At 48.9% G+C, this 24,220-nt stretch overlaps 1 protein-coding gene across 1 annotated transcript in view; it reads left to right on the forward strand.

The window, feature by feature from the left end:
- The window catches only part of GLP1R (glucagon like peptide 1 receptor), a 257,183-nt gene that overhangs the window by 138,514 nt on the left and 94,449 nt on the right, over positions 1–24,220 (forward strand). Inside the window, 1 exon segment of the mRNA XM_030199256.1 lies at positions 20,982–21,135. Within this exon segment, the coding sequence (XP_030055116.1) occupies positions 20,982–21,135 (154 nt within the window).

Raw genomic sequence — 24,220 nt, forward strand, 5'->3', positions numbered from 1 at the left:
TGAAAATATTACACCAGTATAGAAGAAAAATAACTTAGCACACAGACCAGGAATTAGGAGAACAGACAGTCTTGCCAACTCTGAAAGACAATGTGTTATCAAAATTTCAGAATCTAACAAACAGATCCCTATTCAGACACTTGGCCTTGCAGTCACACATGTAGAACAGAGATAGCCCCTCTTCAAATTCTTCAAAAATGAACCTGAAATCCTAAGAAGTTAGACTCTGCATGCAGCTCAATAGCCTTCCCATCGAGCACAGCTTAGGATCTAGCTAGGACAGACTTAATCAGCATAAACTAACATATTCTACAATCTGAGTTGGACAGACTAACAGGAGTTACTGAAGTGGGAATGAGAGATAGGTGATGGTTAGGAATTGAAAGCAGGCATCTAGCCCTCCTGTCCTGTGAGTTGCTGTGTTGGGGGTGGGGGTGGAAAAGGGTAGGTCAGGTGCAGCACTAAACAGCAGTCTCTGACAAAACAAGGGTCCAGGCTCTGCTGTGCTGTCTCTGAGCCCTCTCTGGGCTGGATTCCAGCTCCTGGTTTCACTCTCAATCCCAATGTGTTGAAGGGGTGGCTGCAGAGAATACTATGCTGCTGCTTACAGTGCTTACCTCCTGAGTTCAGCCAGGCATAGTGAGTGCCTGTGCTGGAGCCTCCTCAGGCTTTACTTCTTGCCCTGAAGCCCCTTGTCACCAGGGGGGGGCAGGGGGCAGAGGTTAGCTGAGCTCCCACAAGTTATTTCGGAGCCAGATTCAGTTGGAGCAGTGGCATCCTCTGACAAACACAAGGAGGATATTTCTCTGCTTGGGAGGGGGGAGGGGACGGGACGCTTTGGAGCCAGACCGAGATGAGCTGCAGAGATTAGATACTGAAAAACAAATGCCTCAGCAGAGCTTGCTGGCGCCCTTGAAGGCAGGCGCCCCCCTGCAGTGCTTACCCTGCTTACCGGGTTTGACCGGCCCTGCATTGAGGGGCATAATCGAACGACGCTGGCCATCTATTTGGCCGGCGCCGTACAGAGCAGTCCCGAACCGTATTATCGAAAAAGATGGCTGGCCATCTTTCGTTTCGATAATATGGTTGGGGCCGGCCAAATGTCAAAGATAGACAGGTTTGAGATGGCCGGCATCAGTTTTTACCGATAATGGAAACTAATGCCGGCGATGTCAAACCCAGCCAAATCCAAGGCATTTGGTCGTGGGAGGAGCCAGCATTTGTAGTGCACTGGTCCCCCTGACATGCCAGGACACCAACCGGGCACCCTAGGGGGCATTGCAGTGGACTTCAAAAATAGCTCCCAGGTGCATAGCTCCCTTACCTTGGGTGCTGAGCCCCCCATATCCCCCCAAAACCCACTCCCCACAACTGTACACCACTATCATAGCCCTTAGGGATGAAGGGGGGCACCTACATGTGGGTACAGTGGGTTTTGGGGGTTTTTAGAGGGCTTAACATTTACCACCACAAGTGTAACAGGTAGGGGGGGATGGGCCTGGGTCTGCCTGCCTGAAGTGCACTGCAGTACCCACCAGGGGCGTATCTGGAATCCGGCGGTAGGGGGGGCCACAGCCAGAGAGGGGGGGCACATTTTTGCCTCCCTCCCCCCCCCCGCCGCCGCCGCCGCCGCCGCCTCTCTCCACCCCCTCCCCGCCGTCAACCCTCCCCCGCTGCTTACTTTTGCTGGCGCCGAGGTCCGACCCGCAATCTCCGTTTTTCGTCTTCCTCCGTGGCCATGCTTCCAGGAAGTAACGCTGCAGTGCTGATTCGTTGAATCCAGTTCGACGTCTGACGTCAGACGCCGAACTGGATTCAACGAATCAGCACTGCAGCATTACTTCCTGGAAGCATGGCCACGGAGGAAGACGAAAAACGGAGATTGCGGGTCGGACCTCGGCGCCAGCAAAAGTAAGCAGCGGGGGAGGGTTGACGGCGGGGAGGGGGGCCCAGGCCCCTGTGGCCCCACGCAGATACGCCCCTGGTACCCACTAAATACTGTGCCAGGGACCTGCATACTGCTGTCAGGGAGTTGGGTATGACATTTGAGGCTGGCATAGAGGCTGGCAAAAAATTTTTTTTAGGGTGGGAGGGGGTTGGTGACCACTGGGGGAGTAAGGGGAGTTGGGACACCTTTTTGAAGCTTGGTCCTGAAGAATAGGGACCAAGTGAAGCCAGCGAAATGCTCGTCAGGGCCGGCTTTCTTTTTTTCATTATCAGGTGAAGCCACGCCTCTGTCCTGCCCCCATCCCGCCTTCTCTACCCTACCGACACGCCCCCTTGAAGTTTGGCTGGCTCCGCGACGGAAAGCAGTTGGCGCCGGCCAAAATCGGCTTTCGATTATACCGATTTGGCCGGGTTCAGGAGATCGCCGGCCATCTCCCGATTTGTGTCGGAAGATGGCCGTCGATCTCCTTCGAAAATAAGCTGGCCAGTCAATTAGATTCGTTTGGCAGGATTTTCCTTTGGAAAAGCCACATTGCCTCGGATCCTGCAACCCGCTGGATTCTAGAAAGTTAACTATCTTTTCTTTCAGCAATGCGAGGTTTACAGGCCTGTAGTTTCCCTCTTCCTCCCTGTCTCCGCTTTTTTTAAAGAGGGACATCTGCTCTTCTCCAATCTCAAGGAACCTCTCCCATCCAGTGGCGTAGCCACAGGTGGGCTTGGGTGGGCCAAGGCCCACCCATTTGTGGCTCAGGCCCACCCAACCGTAGCACATGTTTAGTGGTAACTGGTGGGAATCCCAAGCTATGTAAGCTGAAGATTTCCCCCTGATGGTAACAAAAACGCTACTGTCCATGACACCGGCACCTGCGCATGCTCAGTTTTCAGTGCATTCCTGCTGCCAAGGTGGAAAGAAGCGTTTTCCCACCAGCTGAGATTTTTTTTTTTTTTTGGAGAGGGGGAGAACACTTGGTGCCCACCCAGTTCTTGCCTAGGCCCACCCAAAATCTGTTGTCTGGCTACGCCTCTGCTCCCATCTCTGAAAGATCTATTAAATATATCCCTAAGAGGTGCCACCAAGATCTCTCTGACCCCCCTCAGTATCCTGGGATGTATCCCATCCAGCTGCATAGCTTTGTCCATGTATAGAATGTTTGTACGTTTGGGAAGTTTGCCAGGTGCCCTTGGCCTGGATTGGCCGCTGTCATGGACAGGATGCTGGGCTCGATGGACCCTTGGTCTTTTCCCAGTGTGGCATTACTTATGTACTTACGTACCTTCAGATTTTCAAGTTGTTTATTTCCCAGATATACTCTCAGCAGCCAACCATGGTTCTTCTCCAGGATTTTCTTCTGCGAACACCGAAGAGAAGTATTTAATTAGCACGTTTGCTTTATCTTCACCACTCTCCACATAGCCATTCTCAACATCTTTCAGTCTTCCAATTCTATTCCTCAGTAATTTTTATTTATTTATTTTTTATTTATTTACTGCATTTGTATCCCACATTTTCCCACCTATTTGCAGGCTCAATGTGGCTTACATTGTTCCGACATGGTGATCGCCAATCCGGAGTAAGAAATACAAGAGGTGTTACATAAAGATCATGAATGACGGTAATAGATTATGGTATAAAGAGTTCATATTCAGAATAAGAGAGAGAACGGTATTCCATTCATAGGATGGGTTGTTGGAGTATGTCTTGATGAGGACATAGTAGATTCAAATTTGGAATGGGAGATAAGATGACATAGCTTGAGGAAGACTGCTCCTAGGGGAGGTGGGAGAGTATGGGAGAATACTTGGCCTGCGGTCTTCAAAGAACATCTACCACAAGTGAAGTGAGTAACTTCACTTTCTCCAAGAACAAGCAGGCCAGGGGTATTCTCACAGGTGGGAATCCCTAGCTACCAGGCTCACTGAAAACAACAGTGCTTGGACAATAGGGACTCGAAACATTGAGACCTCAAAGTCAATTAGCCTTAAACTATTTGGTTGTGAAGGTGCAGTATGGAACAGAACAAAATTAGGCCTAGGAGGGTGGAGTTGGCTTCTAGACACCAAACAAATTCACTATCTGGCCGAACTGGCTGTCGGTATCCTGCTCAAGGCACTAGTGAGATGTGAATGTGTGGACTGAAGACAACATCGCAGCCTTGCAAATCTCCTCGATGGAGGCTGACCTCAAGTGGGCTACCGATATTATGAACCGTGACATGACCCTCAAGACTCAGTCCAGCCTGGTGCATAAGCGAAGGAGATGCAATCTGTTAGCCGATTGGAAAGTGTGAGTTTGCTGATGGCTACCCCCCATCCTGTTTGGATCTAAAGAAGCAAAAAGGTGGGTGAACTGTCTATGGGCTTTATTCCACTACATATAGAAGGTTAAGGCTCACTTGCAATTTAATATATGCAGTGCACGTTTGCCAGGATAGGCATGAGGTTTTGGGCATAGGCGCCCCGTATAAGAGGCTTGGGGAGGTTAAGCCTTCCCAGCCCAGCTGTGACCTTCCCCACCTGCTTTCTTCTCAAATGTGGCCCCACCGGTACAGCCAAGAGCAAATTGTATCTTCCACCTCCGCCCCCTGGCTGAGCCCGCCCTCAACTCCCCGACAGCCCTCCATTCCGTTCCTGACGCAGCCGCCCTGCGTTTAAACCTGTTATTTTAAGTTGCAGCTGCAGCTCGAGTCCAGTCTTTTCCTTCCCGCTCAGTGTCCCGCCTTCCTGTGATGAGGTATTTCCTGTTTCTGCGAGGGCGGGACATTGAGCAGGAAGGGAAAGGCTGGAGCCTGGAGGCGAGCCACCATTGCAACTTAAAATAAAAGGAACTTCCTGCCCTTCTTCTGGCCGATGTAGTCAAGTCTGTTCAACCAGGGCAGGAGGGGCAGGGTTCTTCTAGCATAGTCAATTGTTTCCTGAATTATGGGGAGAAGGGTGCCCAGGGAAACCATCCTGAACTTTTCTTTGACCAAATATCAGTTCAGGGACTTTAGGTCTAGGATGGGACAAAATCCTCCCATCTTCTTGGTTACTAGGAAGTACCTGGAATAGAACCCTGCCCCTCCTGCCCTGGTTGAACAGACTTGACTACATCGGCCAGAAGAAGGGCAGGAAGTTTCCCTAGAATAACCTGCTCATGCTGAGTGCTGAGAAAAGACATTCGTGGAGGACAATTTGGAGGTGTTAATTGCCAATTGAGAGTGTACCCTGCTTGGACCATTTGGAGAACCCACTGGTTGAAGGTTGCAAGGGTCCACCTTTCTTGGAAAGCATTCAGCCTTCTCTCTACTGGCAGGTCATCTGGAATGGATACTTTGATAGTTGCTATGCTCTCCTGGAGCCAGTCAAAAGCTTGCCCCCTTTTTTGCCTGGGGAGCAGGTTGTGACTTCCATGAATGTTGCTGGCAGGCCTGAGGGCACTGAGACTGGGACTGCTGTTGAGTATGGATGGAAGAGGTAAACCTACATATTTGAGAGTAATAGGAACTTCTTTGAGACCTGCCAGTGAACCTCCTAGTAGTAAAGGCTGTAGGAGGTCACCAGGAGAGGGACTGGATGGTCTATTCCTGTGGGAATGTCTTCAAAGTCTAACATACTATGAGCCAAGGGCTGCAAGTATATATTGTGTAGAGCTGGTAGTCCTGGATGTGGGAGACTAGCATCCAGGCCTGATAAACCTTCCTCCCAAAAAAGACTAGGTCTCTCTGCTTGGGGGTGCCGAGGCATGAGACCTGGAACTCCTAGCCCTTTCAACAGTAGATTTGACCACCAAGGAGTGGTGTGGCAGCTGGGCCTTCTCGAATCCAGGAGCCTTCTGGATCTCTTACATGGAATCCACCTTCTTGGGTGCCACTTGTACAGAGAGGGGGGTCTCCTAGTTCATCATCTGTGCATCCCAAAGAATCTTGTGCAGAGGGACTGTCACAACATCTCTGGGTGAAGAATCAAAATCCAGGACCTGAAACAACTCAGCCCTAGGTTCGTCCTTTGTTTCCAACTTAAAGGGAATCGCTTCTACCAATTTTCTTGACATAAAGGGTGAAGGAGAGAGGCTTAGGTGGAGACTTTCTTCTTTCATCAGCTGGAGATGGTCTGAGGGTGTGCTTTACAACCCCTCCTCTGAGAGGTCATCTAGCTCTTCCTCAGACTCCCATGACTAGTCTGTCAGACTCATTGAAATAGTCCTTGGACTTCTGAGGATGCACCTGTCTCAAGTGACTGGAAGAAAGTCCAGGCTTTGGGGCTAGGCGCTGAGGTTCCTGCTCAAGTCTCGACTTCAAGAAAGCTTCCTCTCCTGCGGTTGTGTTACCATGCACAGAGAGTCACCATCATCGATGCCTCTCGAGGCAATGGAGTCAAAGACCGCTCCACAGGTGAAACAAGGGCCTCAAGTTCAGAGTGACCGAGTGCTGCGGCTGGTGCAAGTGCCCTCAATGCATGAGCACTTTCTAGGCATCAGTAAGGCTGGATCAGAAGCAGGGTCCCAGCTGCATGGGGGCTGAGGTAATGGCACCAGGATAACAGATGGGGAGTAGTCCTCACAGCACCAATGCTTTCGAATGCTGGCGATGCCGATGTCCCAGAGCTCCTGGCGCCCTGCGTCGAAGGGGATCGATATCAATGCTTCTTGGCCTTCGCCCGATGCCTGACATCAGGGGTCTCTTGGTGCCCATGAGGACGGTGTCGAACCTACACATGTCCTCGATGTTAGGTCCAATGCAGATCAGTCCTGGGGCCTGCTAGCAGTGCCCAACGCTGAGAGAGGTGGAGACCTCCTCAATGCCGGCGCACTCCCAGCGTTGGACACCTGCTTTCCCTCGGAGAATCCATTTACTCCTGGGTTGTTTGATTTTTTTTTTTTTTGTGGAAGTGGGGATGAACAGGCTTCCTATTGAATTACGGGCGAGGCTTCTTTTATTCCCTCAGCAGAGAACTGGAGACATCTGAGGCGAGCTTTAAGTCTCCAAATTGATTCCCTAGAATTAAGGTGCTGCAACTATTTCACATAATAATGTCATTTTGATTAATTGATGCGATATAGAGAAGTTATTTTTAAAAAGGCAAAATCACAGAGAAAGCTAATTGAAGGGAATGCTCTATGGATTAGGCAAACTACGTAAGAAAATCGGCCCTGGGGTGAGTTTCTTAAACATGCAAGCCCTGTAGACCGTGTACAGACTGGAAGCAATCCCTAATCCCTTATTTATTAAAAGCCAGTACAGAAAATAGAAAAGCCAGAGACTTTACAGCTCAGTGTTTAGCAGTTTATCAATAGATTAGAGCCCTGTTCTCTGTTGAGAAGGCAAGGCAGAAATGGAATTTTTTTGTTTGTGCAGGCAAATCACAATAAAAGCAACACAGACAGCAGAATATCTGAAAAATATATTAAAAAAGAAGCCAGAAATTGCTTAGCTGAGGGGGAATCTGGAATCTGCAGTGAGCCACAGCACATGTATGTGAAAACAGCTTCCCTGTGATTTAAGCCTTTAAGAACCGCAGTATTCAAATCAAAACTAAACGATTGCTTTTTCTTCAATAGCTGCTGATTGATATTCCCGGTTTCCACCTCGACAAAAGCCCTGTAGGGCTGAATCTTCTTTCCCTTTTGCAAAGAGCGTTCCGTCGTTTTATCTGTCATCTCTCTCTTAATGCAACTTTTCTGCTCATTAACTCCAATTCTAAATTTCCTCTTGGTTTTACTGATATAAATTAAATCGCAAGGGCAAATCACTGAACAGAACACTTTCTCATCGTTGCAATTAAGAAAACCATTAAAGAACATATTCCAGATCGGAAAAACCCTTTTATATTTAATGAAACCTCACAAACAGGATAAGTCGCACATTTGAAATGTCCTCTCTCTCTTCCCTTATCTCTTCTGCAATTTGTAGAAGGGGCTACAATGTACTTAATGTTTCTCCCCCCTGGTAAATGCTGTAGTAAATTTTTTTTTTTTGGCTGCAAAACACTCTAAGCTTTGTAAAATTTGTCAATTTTGTCTTGATGACTTTTATAATTTCAAGGCATAAGTGAATCTGTCACTGCTGCTTTTTATTTTATTCCTTTATAAGTCTATCCTTTTTCAGATAAACATAGCATATTTAAATGAGATTAAATGAGATGCTTATCTAGATATTAATTTGGAGATGTTTAAATTAGTGTTTTGTTATGGCAAGGATGGAGTGGCCTAGTGGTTAGGGTGGTGGACTTTGGTCCTGAGGAACTGAGTTCAATTCTCGGCACAGGCAGCTCCTTGTGATTCTGGGCAAGTCACTTAACCCTCCATTGCCCCATGTAAGCTACATTGAGCTTGCCATGAGTTGGAAAGCGCAGGGTACAAATGTAACAAAAATAAAATAGATACTATTGGAGATTCTACATGGAATGTTGCTACTATTGGAGATTCTACATGGAATGTTGCTATTCCACTAGCAACATTCCATGTAGAAGGCTGCGCAGGCTTCTGTTTCTGTGAGTCTGACGTCCTGCACGTGCAGGACGTCAGACTCACAGAAGCAGAAGCCTGCGCGGCCACATTGGTGATCTGCAAAGGCCGACATCTACATGGAATGTTGCTAGTGGAATAGCAACATTCCATGTAGAATCTCAAATAGCAGCAACAGTGGAGGAGTGGCCTAGTGGTTAGGGTGGTGGACTTTGGTCCTGAGGAACTGAGTTTGATTCCCACTTCAGGCACAGGCAGCTCCTTGTGACTCTGGGCAAGTCACTTAACCCTCCACTGCCTGCCACATTGAGCCTGCCATGAGTGGGAAAGCGTGGGTTACAAATATAACAAAAATAAAATAAATATCCTGTTGCTGACACCTATTGATGTCCGAGCGATTCCCCTGTTTCTTGGTTTTACAGAATCATTTAATAAACATCTGTTGTTTTTTATTCAGTTGTTGTTATTGAGACTTTCTTGCCCTCTTGGGGTCTATTATTTTTGTTCCTAGCCATTAGTTGTGGATTCTTGCCTCTCTCTCCCCCCCCCCCCCCTTCCCCCAAGCCAAAATTCCGCCTATTCTGCTGAGAGCTTGCATTTATTTTTATAGTAAGGATACACATGGGCAGAGTCAGGCCCCCTCCCTGCCCATCTTCAAATCCTTGCTCAAAGCCCACCTCTTCAAAGTCGCCTTTGGCACCTAACCACTATTCAAGAAATCTAGACTGCCCCAACTTGACATTTCGTCCTTTAGATTGTAAGCTCCTTTGAGCAGGGACTGTCCTTTTTGTTAAACTGTACAGCGCTGCGTAACCCTAGTAGCGCTCTAGAAATGTTAAGTAGTAGTAGTAGTATTACATATAGCAGTGATTTAACCAGAGCTGAGATTGTGATGTCATAATGCCTCATTCCACCAATGCCTAAGAGCCAACCTCATCAGTGATGTCACAATGGCTTGACTGTCCTATACTTGGCTCAAAGCAGTGATTTAACCAGAGCTGACATTGTGATGTCATAATGCCTCATTCCACCAATGCCTAAGAGCCAACCTCATCAGTGATGTCACAATGGCTTGATTGTCCTATATTTGTCTCACTCTTGTCTATTAGATTGTAAGCTCCTTGAGCAGGGACTGTCTCTCTTTGTTAAACTGTACAGCGCTGCGTAACCCTAGTAGCGCTCTAGAAATGTCAAGTAGTAGTAGTAGTCTGCGCAGAAACATGGGTGAGATGTTTAATAATCTAGACAGTGGCGTAGCCAAGGGTGGGCCCAGGCTCACCTACTTTGGACTCAGGCTCACCCAGTAGCAGCACACCTATGAAGTGTCTGGCAGGGATTCCCAAGCCCCACCAGCTGAAAGTTCCTATCCTTCCTGCATACCAGCCTTCCCTCTGATGTATTCCCGCCTATGCGGAAACAGGAAGTTGCATCAGAGGGAAGGTTGTGGGGCCAACATGAGCGGAGAGTATTATTTGCTGCTTGCTGCCAGTGAAAATCTGCTATTTAAAAGGTATGGGGGGAGGGGGATGTTTGAGAGACCATATGGCATGCAGGCGAGAGAGGGAGAGACCAAATCACTTGTGAGACAGGGCGGAGTTCTTCTGCCCACCCATTTTGGGCCCAGGCCCACCCAAAATTGGGTGTCTGGCTACGCCCCTAGAAGTTACGCATGTAAGTGTAAGTTATATGTGTACCTCTGGCACTTAAAGCTGGCATAAGTTCGCACACCCTATGGCTGGTGCAAGTGGTCATACCTAAATTATACCTCCCCAAAACACTAAGGGCCCCTTTTACTAAGCCGCGTAGGCGCCTATGCGCGCCCAACTCACACCAAAATGGGAGTTACCGCCTGACTACCACATGGCTCTTGCAGTAATTTCATTTTTGGCGCGTGTCCACTACGCGCATCTGGAAAATATTTTTTTTAGTTTCTGGCGCACGTAGTGGACGCGCGCCAAGTGGCATCTGGCACCACCCAAATTCTTTACCGCTAGGTCTATGGCCGGCGGTAAGGTCTCAGAGCCAAAATGGACAATGTAGATTTGGCTGCCCAGCCATTTTCGGCAAAAAAAAAGGCCTTTTTTATAGGTGCGCTGAAAAATGACTCTGAGCGCGCCCAAAACCCACGCCTACACTACCGCAGGCCATTTTTCAGCGCGCCTTTGTAAAAGGACCCCTGAATTCTTTTGGGGAGCTGTCATAAACTTCAAAATCTATTACTTTCCCACAGGAAATGAATATACCGCATACCTCATGTTTGTGGTGTATTCATTTCCTATGGGAGAACAATAGATTTTGAAGTTCGTACCTAAATTATAAGCATGTATTTTTGCTGGTATACTAGTATTCTAGAAATGAAGGTGGGCATTTGGGTTCCTTTTTGGGATGGGCTCCTACTATGTGCCCAGTTGCAGAATTACCCCCTTAAAGAACCGAGCCCAAGTTATTTATCCAAGTCATTAATTCTGTGTTCTAAGGTCCTTAAAGCCAGCAAATTCTTGTCCCTTCACTTTCAGAGGCTTGCAGAACAAGAGCCTTTTTAGATATTGCTCCCACCCTCAGAGCCCTTTGCTAAAGGATGTGGAACTAGCCATAAGTTCTTATCTTTTATTTATTTGGATTTTGCTGAAACCTTTTTCAGTAGTAGCTCAAAGTGAGTTATATTTAGGTACTCTGGATATTTCTCTGTCACAGGAGGGCTCACAATCTAAGTGTTTGTACCTGAGGCAATGGAGGGTTAAGTGATTTGCCAAAGATCACAAGGAGAAGCAGTGGGATTTGAACTGGCCACCTCTGGATTGCAAGACTGGTGTTCTAACAACTAGGCCACTCCTCCACTAGCAACATTCCATGTAGAAGCCTGCCCTTGCAGATCAGCAATGTGGCCGCGCAGGCTTCTGTGAGTCTGATGTCCTGCACATACGTGCAGGACGTCGGACTCACAGAAACAGAAGCCTGTGTGGCCGCGTTGCTGATCTGCAAGGGCAGGCTTCTACATGGAATGTTGCTAGTGGAATAGCAACATTAACATTCCATGTAGAATCTCAAATAGTAGCAACAGAATCTCAATAGTAGCAACATTCCATCTAGACTCTCCAATAGTAGCAACATTCCATGTAGAATCTCAAATAGTAGCAACATTCCATGTTCCACTGCACTAACCACTAGGCTACTCCTCCACTAGCAACATTCCATGTAGATTGTCACATATTTATTTATTTAGATTTTACTCACACCTTTTTCAGTAGGAGCTCAAGGTGAGTTACATTCAGGTACACTGGATATTTCTCTGTCCCAGGAGGGCTCACAATCTAAGTTTGTACCTGAGGCAATGGAGGGTTAAGTGATTTGCCAAAGATCTCAAGGAGCAGCAGTGGGATTTGAACTGGCCACCTCTGAATTGCAAGACTGATGCTCTAACCACTAGGCATAATGTAAGCCTGGCATTGCAGCCACCATTTTAAAAGTTTGATCTTGTTTTTCACTTTTCTATTGTTTTAAGGGACATTGTTGCCAAAGTGTGGTAAGTTTTTGCATTCACAGCACCTTAAGTCCAAAATTAAAGCAAACACTAGAGAGTTGCACGGGGACAGAAATCTTACCCATACCCGCCCATCCCTGCTGGAATCTTACCCGTCCCCACCTGTCCCCACTGGAATCTTACCCGTCCCCACCCATCCCCGCAAGAATTTAACCCATCCCCACCCATCCCCGTAAAATTTAATGGTACATAAAATAAAATTCCAGTCAGCTCCCTCAGTCTGTCTGTGGATTTGAGCCACAGCACTGTAGGCAAGGACGGACCGGAAGTTGGAACACTCTGGTGCGCACATGTAAGATTTGTCTCTGATTCACTGGCATTGTGTGCTGAGAGGTCGCCACATGCACGCACCAGTAGGTCAGGTGACATCTGATTCTCGTGCCTGTGTCAGAGCTGAGGTCTGTGCACCAGCCTGGGAGCAAAGAGGATTAATAGTAACATAGTAAGTGACAGCAAATAGACCTGAACTCTGCCCAATAGTCACACTCATTATCAATTCATCATTAAATCAACGAGTGTGATATTATATACCTGATTATGGTCTTTCTTTCGTGTTTCTGGAACAAAGACCACAGAAGTCTATCTGGCCCTATCCTTATGTTACAACTACTGGAGTTGCCGTTGAAGCTCACTCCAGTCTATTCGTCTTCTCATTTGTGGGACACAGACTGTAAAAGTCTGTCCAGCACTGTCCTTATGTTCCAGCCACTGAAGTTGCTGTCTAAGCCCTTTCCAGCCCATCCTAAACCAGATTGCCATGTATGAGACACAGACCATACAAGTCTGCCAGGTATCAGCTCTAGTTCATCACAGCCAGAGTCGCCATCTAAGTGTCACTTGACACATCCACACACATGCAGCCATTTAAGGTTAGGTTTTATATAACTTCCGCTTTCTAATTAGAGAGCCTTTGTGTTCATCCCATGCCTTTTTGAATTCCGACATCATTTGAGTCTCTACCACCTCCTTAATGGAAGACTTTCCACGTTTGTGCTGTTAAAGCAAGGATGAAGAAGAGGAGGAGGAGACAGCACTCAAAGAACTTGGTATTCGGTAGATGAGAGGCTGGTGCAGGTGCAGCTTATACTTTCACGGGAATCCCGCTGACCTGCTTCCGTCCCCGCGGGAACCCTGCAGGAACCGCCTCCGTACCTGCGGGAATCCCGCGGGTCGAACCCCGTTCCAGTGCAGCTCTCTAGCGAACACCTGAGCTACTTGCTTAGTGCAGCTTATAAACATCCCCCCCCCCCAAAAAAAAAAGCAAGAGGCTCAATTCAATGAAACCGTCCTTCCCTCACTCTGTGGAGGTGAAAGAGTTAGTATTTAAGAATATTTGGATGAAAAAATAAATGTTAATAAGAGGAAGGAGGGGAAGTGGGTGCTTAAATGCAGCATGTTCTGTCCCTTTTGCCTAACTGGATGTAAATAAAAGTGGATGTTTTGGTTGCAGTGATGGTTATGGTTCATTCCCACCCGCTGCCTCCCTGACACCATGGCTGCAAGAAAACTGAAACGAGGCTTAAGACACAGAGGAAATGCTGCATGGCTGTGTAAAGGGAGAGAAAGAGAGAGAGAGAGGCACACACACACACACAGAGAGGCAATGCTGTGTTGCTGAGGAGACCCCCCTGGGAGACCTCCCCACACACACACACAACACACAGAGGAGATGCTGTGTGGCTGAGGATACACACACACAGAAGAAGCTGCGTGGCTGGGGAGAGAGAGACACACACACACACAGAGGAGATGCTGCATGGCTGTGCAGCCACACACACACACACAGGAGATGATGCGTGACTGGGGAGACCGACCCCTCCCCCCCACACACACACAGAAGAAGCTGCGTGGCTGGGGAGAGAAAGACACACACAAAGAGGTGAAGCTGCATGGCTGGGGAGACCCCCCCCACACACACACACACAGGAGATGCTATGTGGCTGGGGAGACTGACCCCTCCCACACACACACACACAGAGAGGACATGCTGTATGGCTGGAGAGACACCCCCCCCCCCCACACACACACACACACAGAGAGGACATGCTGTATGGCTGGAGAGACACCCCCCCCCCCCCCACACACACACACAACACAGACGAGATGCTGTGTGGCTGGGGAGACACACACAACACACAGAGGAGATGCTGTGTGGCTGAGGACACACACATACACACAGGCAATGCTGCATGGCTAGGGAGACTGACCCCTCCCCCGCACACACACACAGAGGACATGTTGTGTGACTGGAGAGACACCCCCCCCACACACACACACACACAGAGGAGATGCTGCATGGCTGTGCAGCCACACACACACACAGGAGATAATGCGTGACTGGGGAGACCGACCCCTCCCCCCCCCCCCACACACACACAGAAGAAGCTGCGTGGCTGGGGAGAGAAAGACACACACAAAGAGGCGAAGCTGCATGGCTGGGGAGACCGACCCCTCCCACACATACACACAGAGGTCATGCTGTGTGGCTGGGGAGACCCCCCCACACACACACACAGGAGATGCTATGTGGCTGGGGAGACTGACCCCTCCCACACACACACACACACACAGAGGACATGCTGTGTGGCTGGAGAGACACCCCCCCCCCACACACACACACACACACAACACACAGACGAGATGCTATGTGGCTGGGGAGACACACACAACACACAGAGGAGATGCTGTGTGGCTGAGGACACACACATACACACAGGCAATGCTGCATGGCTAGGGAGACTGACCCCTCCCCCGCACACACACACAGAGGACATGTTGTGTGACTGGAGAGACACCCCCCCCCCCCCACACACACACACACAACACACAGACGAGATGCTGTGTGGCTGGGGAGACACACACATACACACAGGCAATGCTGCATGGCTAGGGAGACCGACCCCTCCCACACATACACACAGAGGTCATGCTGTGTGGCTGGGGAGACCCCCCCCCCCACACACACACACACAGGAGATGCTATGTGGCTGGGGAGACTGACCCCTCCCACACACACACACACACACACACAGAGGACATGCTGTGTGGCTGGAGAGACACCCCCCCCCCCACACACACACACACAACACACAGAGGAGATGCTGTGTGGCTGAGGACACACACATACACACAGGCAATGCTGCATGGCTAGGGAGACTGACCCCTCCCCCGCACACACACACAGAGGACATGTTGTGTGACTGGAGAGACCCCCCCCCCCCCCCCACACACACACACAACACACAGACGAGATGCTGTGTGGCTGGGGACACACACATACACACAGGCAATGCTGCATGGCTAGGGAGACTGACCCCTCCCCCGCACACACACACAGAGGACATGTTGTGTGACTGGAGAGACACCCCCCCCCCCCCCCCCCCCACACACACACACAACACACAGACGAGATGCTGTGTGGCTGGGGAGACACACACATACACACAGGCAATGCTGCATGGCTAGGGAGACTGACCCCTCCCCCGCACACACACACAGAGGACATGTTGTGTGCCTGTGGAGATGCCTCCCCTCCCCCCCCCCCCCCCCCCCCCCCCCCCACACACACACAAGAAGCTGCGTGGCTGGGGAACCTTTTAGTCTGGAATATTTATGCTGGCAACTAATTAGTTACCCTAGCAAATTCCTTTGAAAATTGCCCCTCCCTATCTGTATCCTTTCAGAGGATCATATTATATTGCTTTTTTTTATTTGCAAACACTCAAAAAAACATGCCTTTAAAGAAAATATAAGACTATTCAAACAACATATATTTGTTTGAAATAGTTTATATGGGAAATAAATCTTTTTGCAAAGCAATATGACACTTACATCTCTCTAGATTTTTATGCTGGCCACACCGTCTGAAAAAAAAAATCTCTCTTAAGGATGATAAAGGTCACTCTGGGCTGGTTTCCCTTTGGTGTCTCTGCACACATTACTAGTAACTAGGTCCCATTACAAAAATTGGGACCTGCAGTAAAATAATAAATGAAAATGGTGATATCATCTGCCAACACAGAAGCACGCTTTAGGGTTGTGCAGCCCAAATACATTCATTTTCTTTCGTTTTCTATATTATTTACTGGGATTTTTATGTTGGGTTTTTTGTTTTTTTTTTCATTTCAGGAGCTATATTGTTAACGGTGCGTATTTAAACTGAGCACTTTTCTGAAAAAGCATCAGCTATGGAAACTGTGCACTACTCGTGAAAAATGTACATACAATCTGAGCCCTGTGTTCGAGGGATGAAAGTCCAGGCCCCAAGGGGTTAAGATTTGTGTACCCATATTGCAAGACACCCCAGAGGCGCTTCTGAGTGCCCTTCCCAAATTAACCTTGTTGTTTTGGTTTGATCGTGTTAGCAGTTCCGTGAAAGGCACAGAATCAGATTAGTGGTGGATGAGAACAGTGAGCTGAACTGTGTGAACTGACCCATTAATAGTGCTGGAAATTTTCACAGCAGAAACCCTGTCCTCACGTTTGAGCACTTTAATGGGCACATTTTAATTTTGTGCAGAAGTATTGGAGAACTGCCTGTGCCCAGCCGATGACCAGAGTTTAATCCGTTCCCCTTTTGCCACTTCTTTCACCTTTTAACCCTCGCTGACAAGTGCTAATTAGCCCAGCCTATGGGTGGAGTTCGGAGACAGCTGGCACGCGCCGCCACACAGTTCGTTTTGAGCATTGCGGTCAGAGGCACGGGAGTTGCCAGATGGTGAAATTTTTCCAGCCCAAAAGCAGTCCAAAACTAGCCCCAAAATACTCCAGTATTAATATAAATATGAGTAAGGTCAATATCAGGTGAATTTTCGAAAGAGAAGGGCGCCCATCTTCCGACACAAATCGGGAGATGGGCGTCCTTACTACTACTTAACATTTCTAGAGCGCTACTAGGGTTACGCAGCGCTGTACAAATTAATAACTAAGGACGGTCCCTGCTCAGAAGAGCTTACAATCTAAAAGACAAAATGTCAAGTTGGGGTAGTCTCGATTTCCTGAGTAGAGGTGTTGTGATTAGGTTCTCTCAGGGTCGCCCAAATCGGCATAATCGAAGGCTGATTTTGGCCGTCCTCAACTGCTTTCCGTCGTGGGGATGGCCAAAGTTCACGGGGGGGTGTCGGCAGTGTACCGAAGGCAGGACGGGGGCGTGGTTAAGAGATGGGCGTCCACGGCCGATAATGGAAAAAAGAAGGGCGTCCCTGACGAGCATATGGCCGACTTAACTTGGTCCCTTTTTTTCCTCGACCAAGCCTCGAAAAGGTGACTGAACTGACCAGATGACCACAGGAGGGAATTGGGGATCACTTCCCCTTACGCTCTGGCTCCCTCCCTCCTCCGTCCCAGACTCACGCGCTTTCTTCTGCCTCCTCTGGCTCCGTCCTTCTCTCTGGTGGCAGCCGCAGGTCCCCCTCTCCTGATGATCTGCTCTGACTCCGAAAGCAGATCAGGAGGGGGACCTGCCACCGGAGCCAACATCGTCCACAGTCCGTCTGTCTCCTGTCCTGCCCCTCACTTCCTTCAGCTGGTTGCTGCCAGGGTGCAGGCCACGTGGAGGATCCACGGTCGGAGGGAGGACGCAGAGACCAGACCACCACACCACCATTCTGAAAGAGAAAAAAGGTACGCAGTCATGAGACCCAAGGAGGAGGTTTAATAAACAGGAGTGGAAGTGCCAGTCCACTGTAAGAGCTGAATCCAGTAGGCAGAGCTTGCCACGGTTTTAGTACACCCAAAACAACAGCAAAAGACTATTAGAAATAAGGGATTGCCTATGCGTGGTCCATCTGTAACAAGTCTGAAGCTGTTCCAGTTGGATAGGGAGTGCCTTAAAAGATGGAGGACTAAAGTTTTTAGTTTTGTTTTACTTATTTGAAAGCTTTTTAATTTATTTGAAAGCTTCCCATATGTAGATATAAATATCATGAAATAGAATTACATAAGTACATAAGTAATGCCACACTGGGAAAAGACCAAGGGTCCATCGAGCCCAGCATCCTGTCCACGACAGCGGCCAATCCAGGCCAAGGGCACCTGGCGAGCTTCCCAAACGACAGGTAGACGTGAATTTCTTGTTTACTGTTTCCAAAAATACTAGGACTAGGGGGCACGCAATGAAGCTACAAAGTAGTAAATTTAAAACGAATCGAAGAAAATATTTCTTCACTCAATGTGTAATTAAACTCTGGAATTCAATGCCAGAGACTGCGGTAAAAGCAGTTAGCTTAGCGGGGTTTAAAAAAGGTTTGGCTAATTTCCTAAAAGAAAAGGCCTTATGCCATTATTAAAATGAACTTGGGAAAATCCGCTTCTTATTTCTGGGATAAGCAGCATAAAATGTATTGTACTGTTTTGGGATCTTGACAGATACTTGAGGCCTGGATTGGCCACTGTTGGAAACAGGATACTGGGCTTGATGGACCTTCAGTCTGTCTCAGTATGGCAACACTTATGTACTTATGTAAGTGTCAAAATATATACAGTAACAAGGAGATGAAAACAATGAGACAAATGATCCCCCGCATCAGGGGAAATCCTACACTGTGCCCTACAGAACAGGGAGATCCTGACGGGAATTGGATTACAAATCTCTACCATTTACAGTCTTCAAGGAATCTTTTGTAAGTGTGCTGTTCTGGATTGGGTTACATTAAAGATAAGTCTTTTTGGACTATTAAACGAAATCTGTAGCTGAGAGTAATTGAGTGCTGTTCCTTGAGGCCTTATATGTTATCAAAAATATTATAAAAATTGTCAGAGTTATGAAAGTGGAGGGTTTTTTTTCAGTTGACCTTTGTTGGTGGATATCTCGCTCTTGTCGTGTGGTAGAGCTGAGTGTTCATTCTCAGGTTTTTTTTCCCTCCACTTTTTTTAGCAGTGTTCTAGTCCCTTATAAATGTCTATTAGTTGATATTAGAGGCAAGAAAACACAGCGGAGACAATGAAGATTACTACTACTATTTAGCATTTCTATAGCGCTACAAGTCCAATGGACTGAAACAGTTAACATCAGAAGTTTATTTCAGAAAAAATACTGGACTCGACACTAATCGTGTTTCGGCCACAGAGGCCTGCTTCAGGAGTCCCTGTAGTTTGCATGTGTTACAAATTCTGAAAGTACTAGAACCAGGGGCGTAGCCAGACCTTGACGGGATGGGGGGACCAGAGCCCAAGGTGGGAGGGCACATTTTGGCCCGCTTCCCCACCGCTGCCCTCCTGCAGCCACTTCCTCCCCCCCCCCCCCCCCCACCATGGCTGCTATCGCCTCCCTGCCACCGCCCTCCTGCTGCTGCTTCTCCCCCCCTGCCGCTGATCCCCCCCCCCCCCCCCCACTGCCACTGCGAAGGTACCTTGGCTGGTGGGGATCCCAAGCTAAAGCATTTGCCCACGCTGGTCTCACATTGCCTGGCGCCCACAGGGGCCCCAGAGCCAATTTGGGGAGGCCCAGGCCCCCATGCCCCCCCTTAGCTACACCACTGACTAGAACATCTGTGAATGGTGAACCGATAAGAAATGTAAGGCAGAAACATACACTGAGTCGTCTCAAATGCACAGCATCAGTACGTGTACGTTTGTGCCTTATATCTTATCAGTTCACTATTCATAGATGCTCTAGGCGTTTCAGGAATCGCAACACTCACAAACTACAGGGACTCCCGAAGCAGCCCTCTGCGGCCGAAACACGATTCGTGTCGAGTCCAGTATTTCTTTGTGAAATAAACTTCTGATGTGAACTCATCATCTTGTCTCCTTCGCTGTGTTTGCCTGCCTGTTTTGACCTGTGCCAAGGTTCCTTGTTCTTCTGTGCTTGTTGATTTTAGAGACAGTTTTGATTAGAGACAGAAGCCTGTGCAGGACGTCAGACTCACAGAAACAGAAGCCTGCCCTTGCAGATCAGCAACGCGGCCGCGCAGGCTTCTGTTTCTGTGAGTCTGACTATGAGTAAATGCCAGCGTCTGATCCCACAACATCGTTCCTTGTGTAACTCACCTTGAGCTACTACTGAAAAAGGTGTGAGCAAAATCTAAATAAATAATTGAGATTCTACATGGAATGTTGCTACTATTGGAGATTCTACATGGAATGTTAATGTTGCTATTCCACTAGCAACATTCCATGTAGAAGCCTGCCCTTGCAGATCAGCAACGCGGCCGCGCAGGCTTCTGTTTCTGTGAGTCTGACGTCAGACTCACAGAAACAGAAGCCTGCGTGCCCGTATTGCTGATCTGCAAGGGCAGGCTTCCACATGGAATGTTGCTAATGGAGGATTAGCCTAGTGGTTAGTGCAGTGGACTTTGATTCTGGGGAACTGGGCTCAATTCCCACTGCAGCTCCTTGTGACTCTGAGCAAGTCACTTAACCCTCCATTGCCCCTGGTACAAATAAGTACTGTATATACTATGCAAACCACTTTGAATGTAGTTGCAGAAACCACAGAAAGACACTATATTGAGTTCCCTTTCCCTATTTGAGATTCTCCATAGAATGTTGCTACTATTGAGATTCTGTTGCTACTATTGGAGATTCTAGATGGAATGTTGCTACTATTGGAGATTCTACATGGAATGTTAATGTTGCTATTCCACTAGCAACATTCCATGTAGAAGGCTGAGCAGGCTTCTGTTTCTGTGAGTCTGACGTCCTGCACGTACGTGCAGGACGTCAGACTCACAGAAGCAGAAGCCTGCACAGCAACATTGGTGATCTGCAAGGGCCGACTTCTACATGGAATGTTGCTACTATTGGAGATTGGAGATTCTACATGGAATGTTGCTACTATTGGACATTCTACATAGAATGTTGCTACTATTGGAGATTCTACATGGAATGTTAATGTTGCTATTCCACTAGCAACATTCCATGTAGAAGCCTGCCCTTGCAGATCAGCAACATGGCCGCGCAGGCTTCTGTTTCTGTGAGTCTGACTATGAGGAAATGCCAGCGTCTGATCCCCCAACATCGTTCCTTGTGTGCAGTCTCATTTCTAAGAGCGCCAGGCTACTGTCCACCTACCTCAACAATACCATTGATCCCAGGCTCGATGTGTTACAGGCATTTGCACTGCACCAGGAATTACATCCACCTGAACCTCTTCAGCTCTTTCATTCTGAGGGCGGTTTCTGTCTTCATCAAAGACTCGGTGATGAAGTGGATGTACAGCACAGCGATGTATCGTAACCAGTGGGACGGAGTGTTCTTCTATCAGGTAATTTGTACTACTCTACAGACACATCTGGGGGGGGGGGGGGGAGGGGGCAGGCTGGGACTGGAACTCGCCCTTCCCAAACAGTCCTGTGCACATCTTTTGCTTTCGGTCTGTTCCCAGCCTCCATTTACCAAATTAATGACCAGTCTGGGTCTCCTTCAAGAACAGACCATACAAAGGGAGATGTGATGGATCTGGTGCAGGTGGTCTCAACCCAGTCCTCAAGACACATCCAGCCAGTCAGCTTTTCAGGATATCCACAATGAATATGTATGAGATAAATTTGCATTTGAATGTCTTTCATGCATATTCAGTGGTGTTCCTTGGTCGGCTGCCTCCCGGGGCGGTTGCTGCTGTGCCCCCTTCCCCCTCAGGTGCAGCATCATCCGTCCCCCCCGGGTGCAGCATGAACCCCCCCCCCCCCCCCGACGCATAACCTCCAAGCCCCTCCCCTGGGTGCATTCTTCTTGCCTGCTGGGGTTCACGGAGCAGCCACATGGCTGTCGGCTCCGCTGGTTCCCTGCTCCCTCTGCTGTTTCTTCCTGTTCTGGGGCAGAGGGCATTCAAATGTAGTCAAGCTCCTGTAAATGAGGTCCTGTTGTATTCCTTCCCAATGCTCAGAAAAGAGCGCCCAAAACAAAACTGCCTTACCGCTGCAAAAAATAACGCCAGGTTAGAGTGTCGGATTTCCCAATTAATTCTCATGATTCTCTCTTGAATCTTTCTGCAAAAATCTGCCGGTTGCGATTACTTTTTGGAAACGGAAGGAAGCCTGTGCGAGCCCTTAAGTGCTGGTCATGAGCAACGGCAGACCCGAGCAAAAGCACACACTGGCGATTATATTTAGGCCGTAGAAAACAGACGCCAATGCGTACTTTACATTTGGGTTTTATCAGACACATGCGCGCAGGAGCCGAGCTTATTGCGGAACTGTTCTCCGCACGGCCAAGAGCAATCCTCCTGCACCAAAGCACAACTCCCTAATGCTCGACGCAATGAGCGTACCTATATTTGCAATTCTTTAGCACTGAGCATTAGGGCGTTGAACTGCGCTGTTCTGATGGTATTCGGAACAGCGCTGGAGTTTTGAGCATTGGGGTGTTAATGTTTTTGTTTTCTTAGATACTCAGTGTTAGATTTAAAGTTTAATATAAGGGACCTCTTTTCTCAAGTCGATTGCGCTTGCAGGACCAGTGTTAAAGATTTAGCAGTAAAATAACTAAGGGGCCCTTACAAAGCGGTGGTAAAGCCCAACTCGGGCTTACCACTCACTAAAAAGGAAGTACCACTGGGCTACTGCAGCAGCCCAGCGGTGGTTCCCACCCCCAACGTGCCGTCCTATCAGTGACGTAGCTACATGGGGCCAGGGGGCCTGGGCCCCCATAGATTTGGCCCTGGACCCCCCTGCCGACGACCCTCTCGACCCCCTCCTCCCACCGCCAACCCTCCCCCGCTACCTTTGCTGGCGGGGGACCCCAATCCCCGCCAGCTGAGGAGGTCCTCTTCTTCCCGCGAAGGCTTCGTTCTGTTTCTGACGTCCTGCACGGACGTCGGACTCACAGAAACAGAACGAAGCCTTGCAGATCAGCCAGCGAGGCCCTCTTCTTCTGGCGCAAGGCTTCATTCTGTTTCTGTGAGTCTAACGTCTGTTTCTGTGGCTGATCTGCAAGGCTTCGTTCTGTTTCTGTGAGTCTGACATCCTGCACATAATGTGCAGGACGTCAGACTCACAGAAACAGAACGAAGCCTTGCAGATCAGCCAGCGAGGTCCTTTTCTTCCGGGGCAAAGCTTCGTTCTGTTTCTGTGAGTCTGACGTCCTGCACCTATAACATGCAGGACGTCAGAAACAGAACGAAGCCTTCATGGGAAGAAGAGGACCTTGGCTGGCGGGGATTGGTGTCTCCCACCAGCAAAGGTAGGCGACGGCGGGGGAGGGTTGGCGGCGGGAGAGGGGTCGAGAGGGTCGTCGGTAGGGGTCATCAAAGTTGGCGGCGGTGGCGGGGGGGTCGGCAATGGCGGGGGCTCGGCAGCGGTGGGAGGGATCAATAATGGCTGGGGGTCGACGGTGCCAGGGGGACTAAAATGTGCCCCCTCACCTCGGGCTCTGGACCCCCCTCCTGCCAAAGTCTGGCTATGCCCCTGCGTCCTCTCCAGCACTACAAAAATATTTTTATTTTTGTAGCGCCGGTGTGTATTTGGCTGTAATCGGGCAGTGCCGTGCACTGCCTGGTTACCGCTAGGTTAGCACGGTAGCCCTTACCACCACCTCAATGGGTGGGGTAAGGGCTCCCCTCTGAAATGGCCACGCGGCAATTGCTTCACTTGCCACGTGGCCATTTCCTGAAGCAAAGAAAGACTGACCTTCAAAAGCACGTCCCGACGCCAGCGCAGGCCCCCTTTTGCCGCAGCTTGGCAAAAGGGGCCCTAAATATTTTAAAATTTTGCTTGGAGCTTAAATTTTTTTAAAAAGTGAGCTCCAAGCAAAAACCTCATGTCATGTTTATTGTTCTGCGAGCAAAACATTGCACAAGAATAATGTGAGAGAGATTTGGTTTGCACAGTCCTGAAGTAACAGCAGCTTGGCCAACATAATAAATTTAACTGTAGGGAAGAAAAACGTGTGCAGAAACACTGTGTGTGTGGGGGGGGGGGGGGGGGGGGGGGGGGATTCTGTACTGGTTGCCCAAAGTGAGGTGCTCGATTTTGCTCACGGATCCAAGATCCGCCCACAGAATAATTGGCTCAATTGATGGTAATCAAAAAATTGTCGTTAACAAGCACTTAATTGGCAGTCATTAGCAGTTACGCATGGATCTGCCCCTACACCCTACTCTATAAAATACGTGCCTAATTTTCATAGCCCGCAACTCCAAAGGGGGTGTGGCCACGGCAGGGGTGTATCTACGTGGGGCCACGGGGGCCTGGGCCCGCGTAGATTTGGCCCTGGATCCCCCCTGCCAACGACCCTTTCGACCCCCCCTCCCACCGCCAACCCACCATCGCCTACCTTTGCTGGCGGGGGACCCCAACCTCCGCCAGCCGAGGTCCTCTTCTTCCTTCGTTCTGTTTCTGTGAGTCTGACGT

Source organism: Microcaecilia unicolor, chromosome 3 (assembly GCF_901765095.1).
Source record: "Microcaecilia unicolor chromosome 3, aMicUni1.1, whole genome shotgun sequence".
NCBI lineage: Eukaryota > Metazoa > Chordata > Amphibia > Gymnophiona > Siphonopidae > Microcaecilia > Microcaecilia unicolor.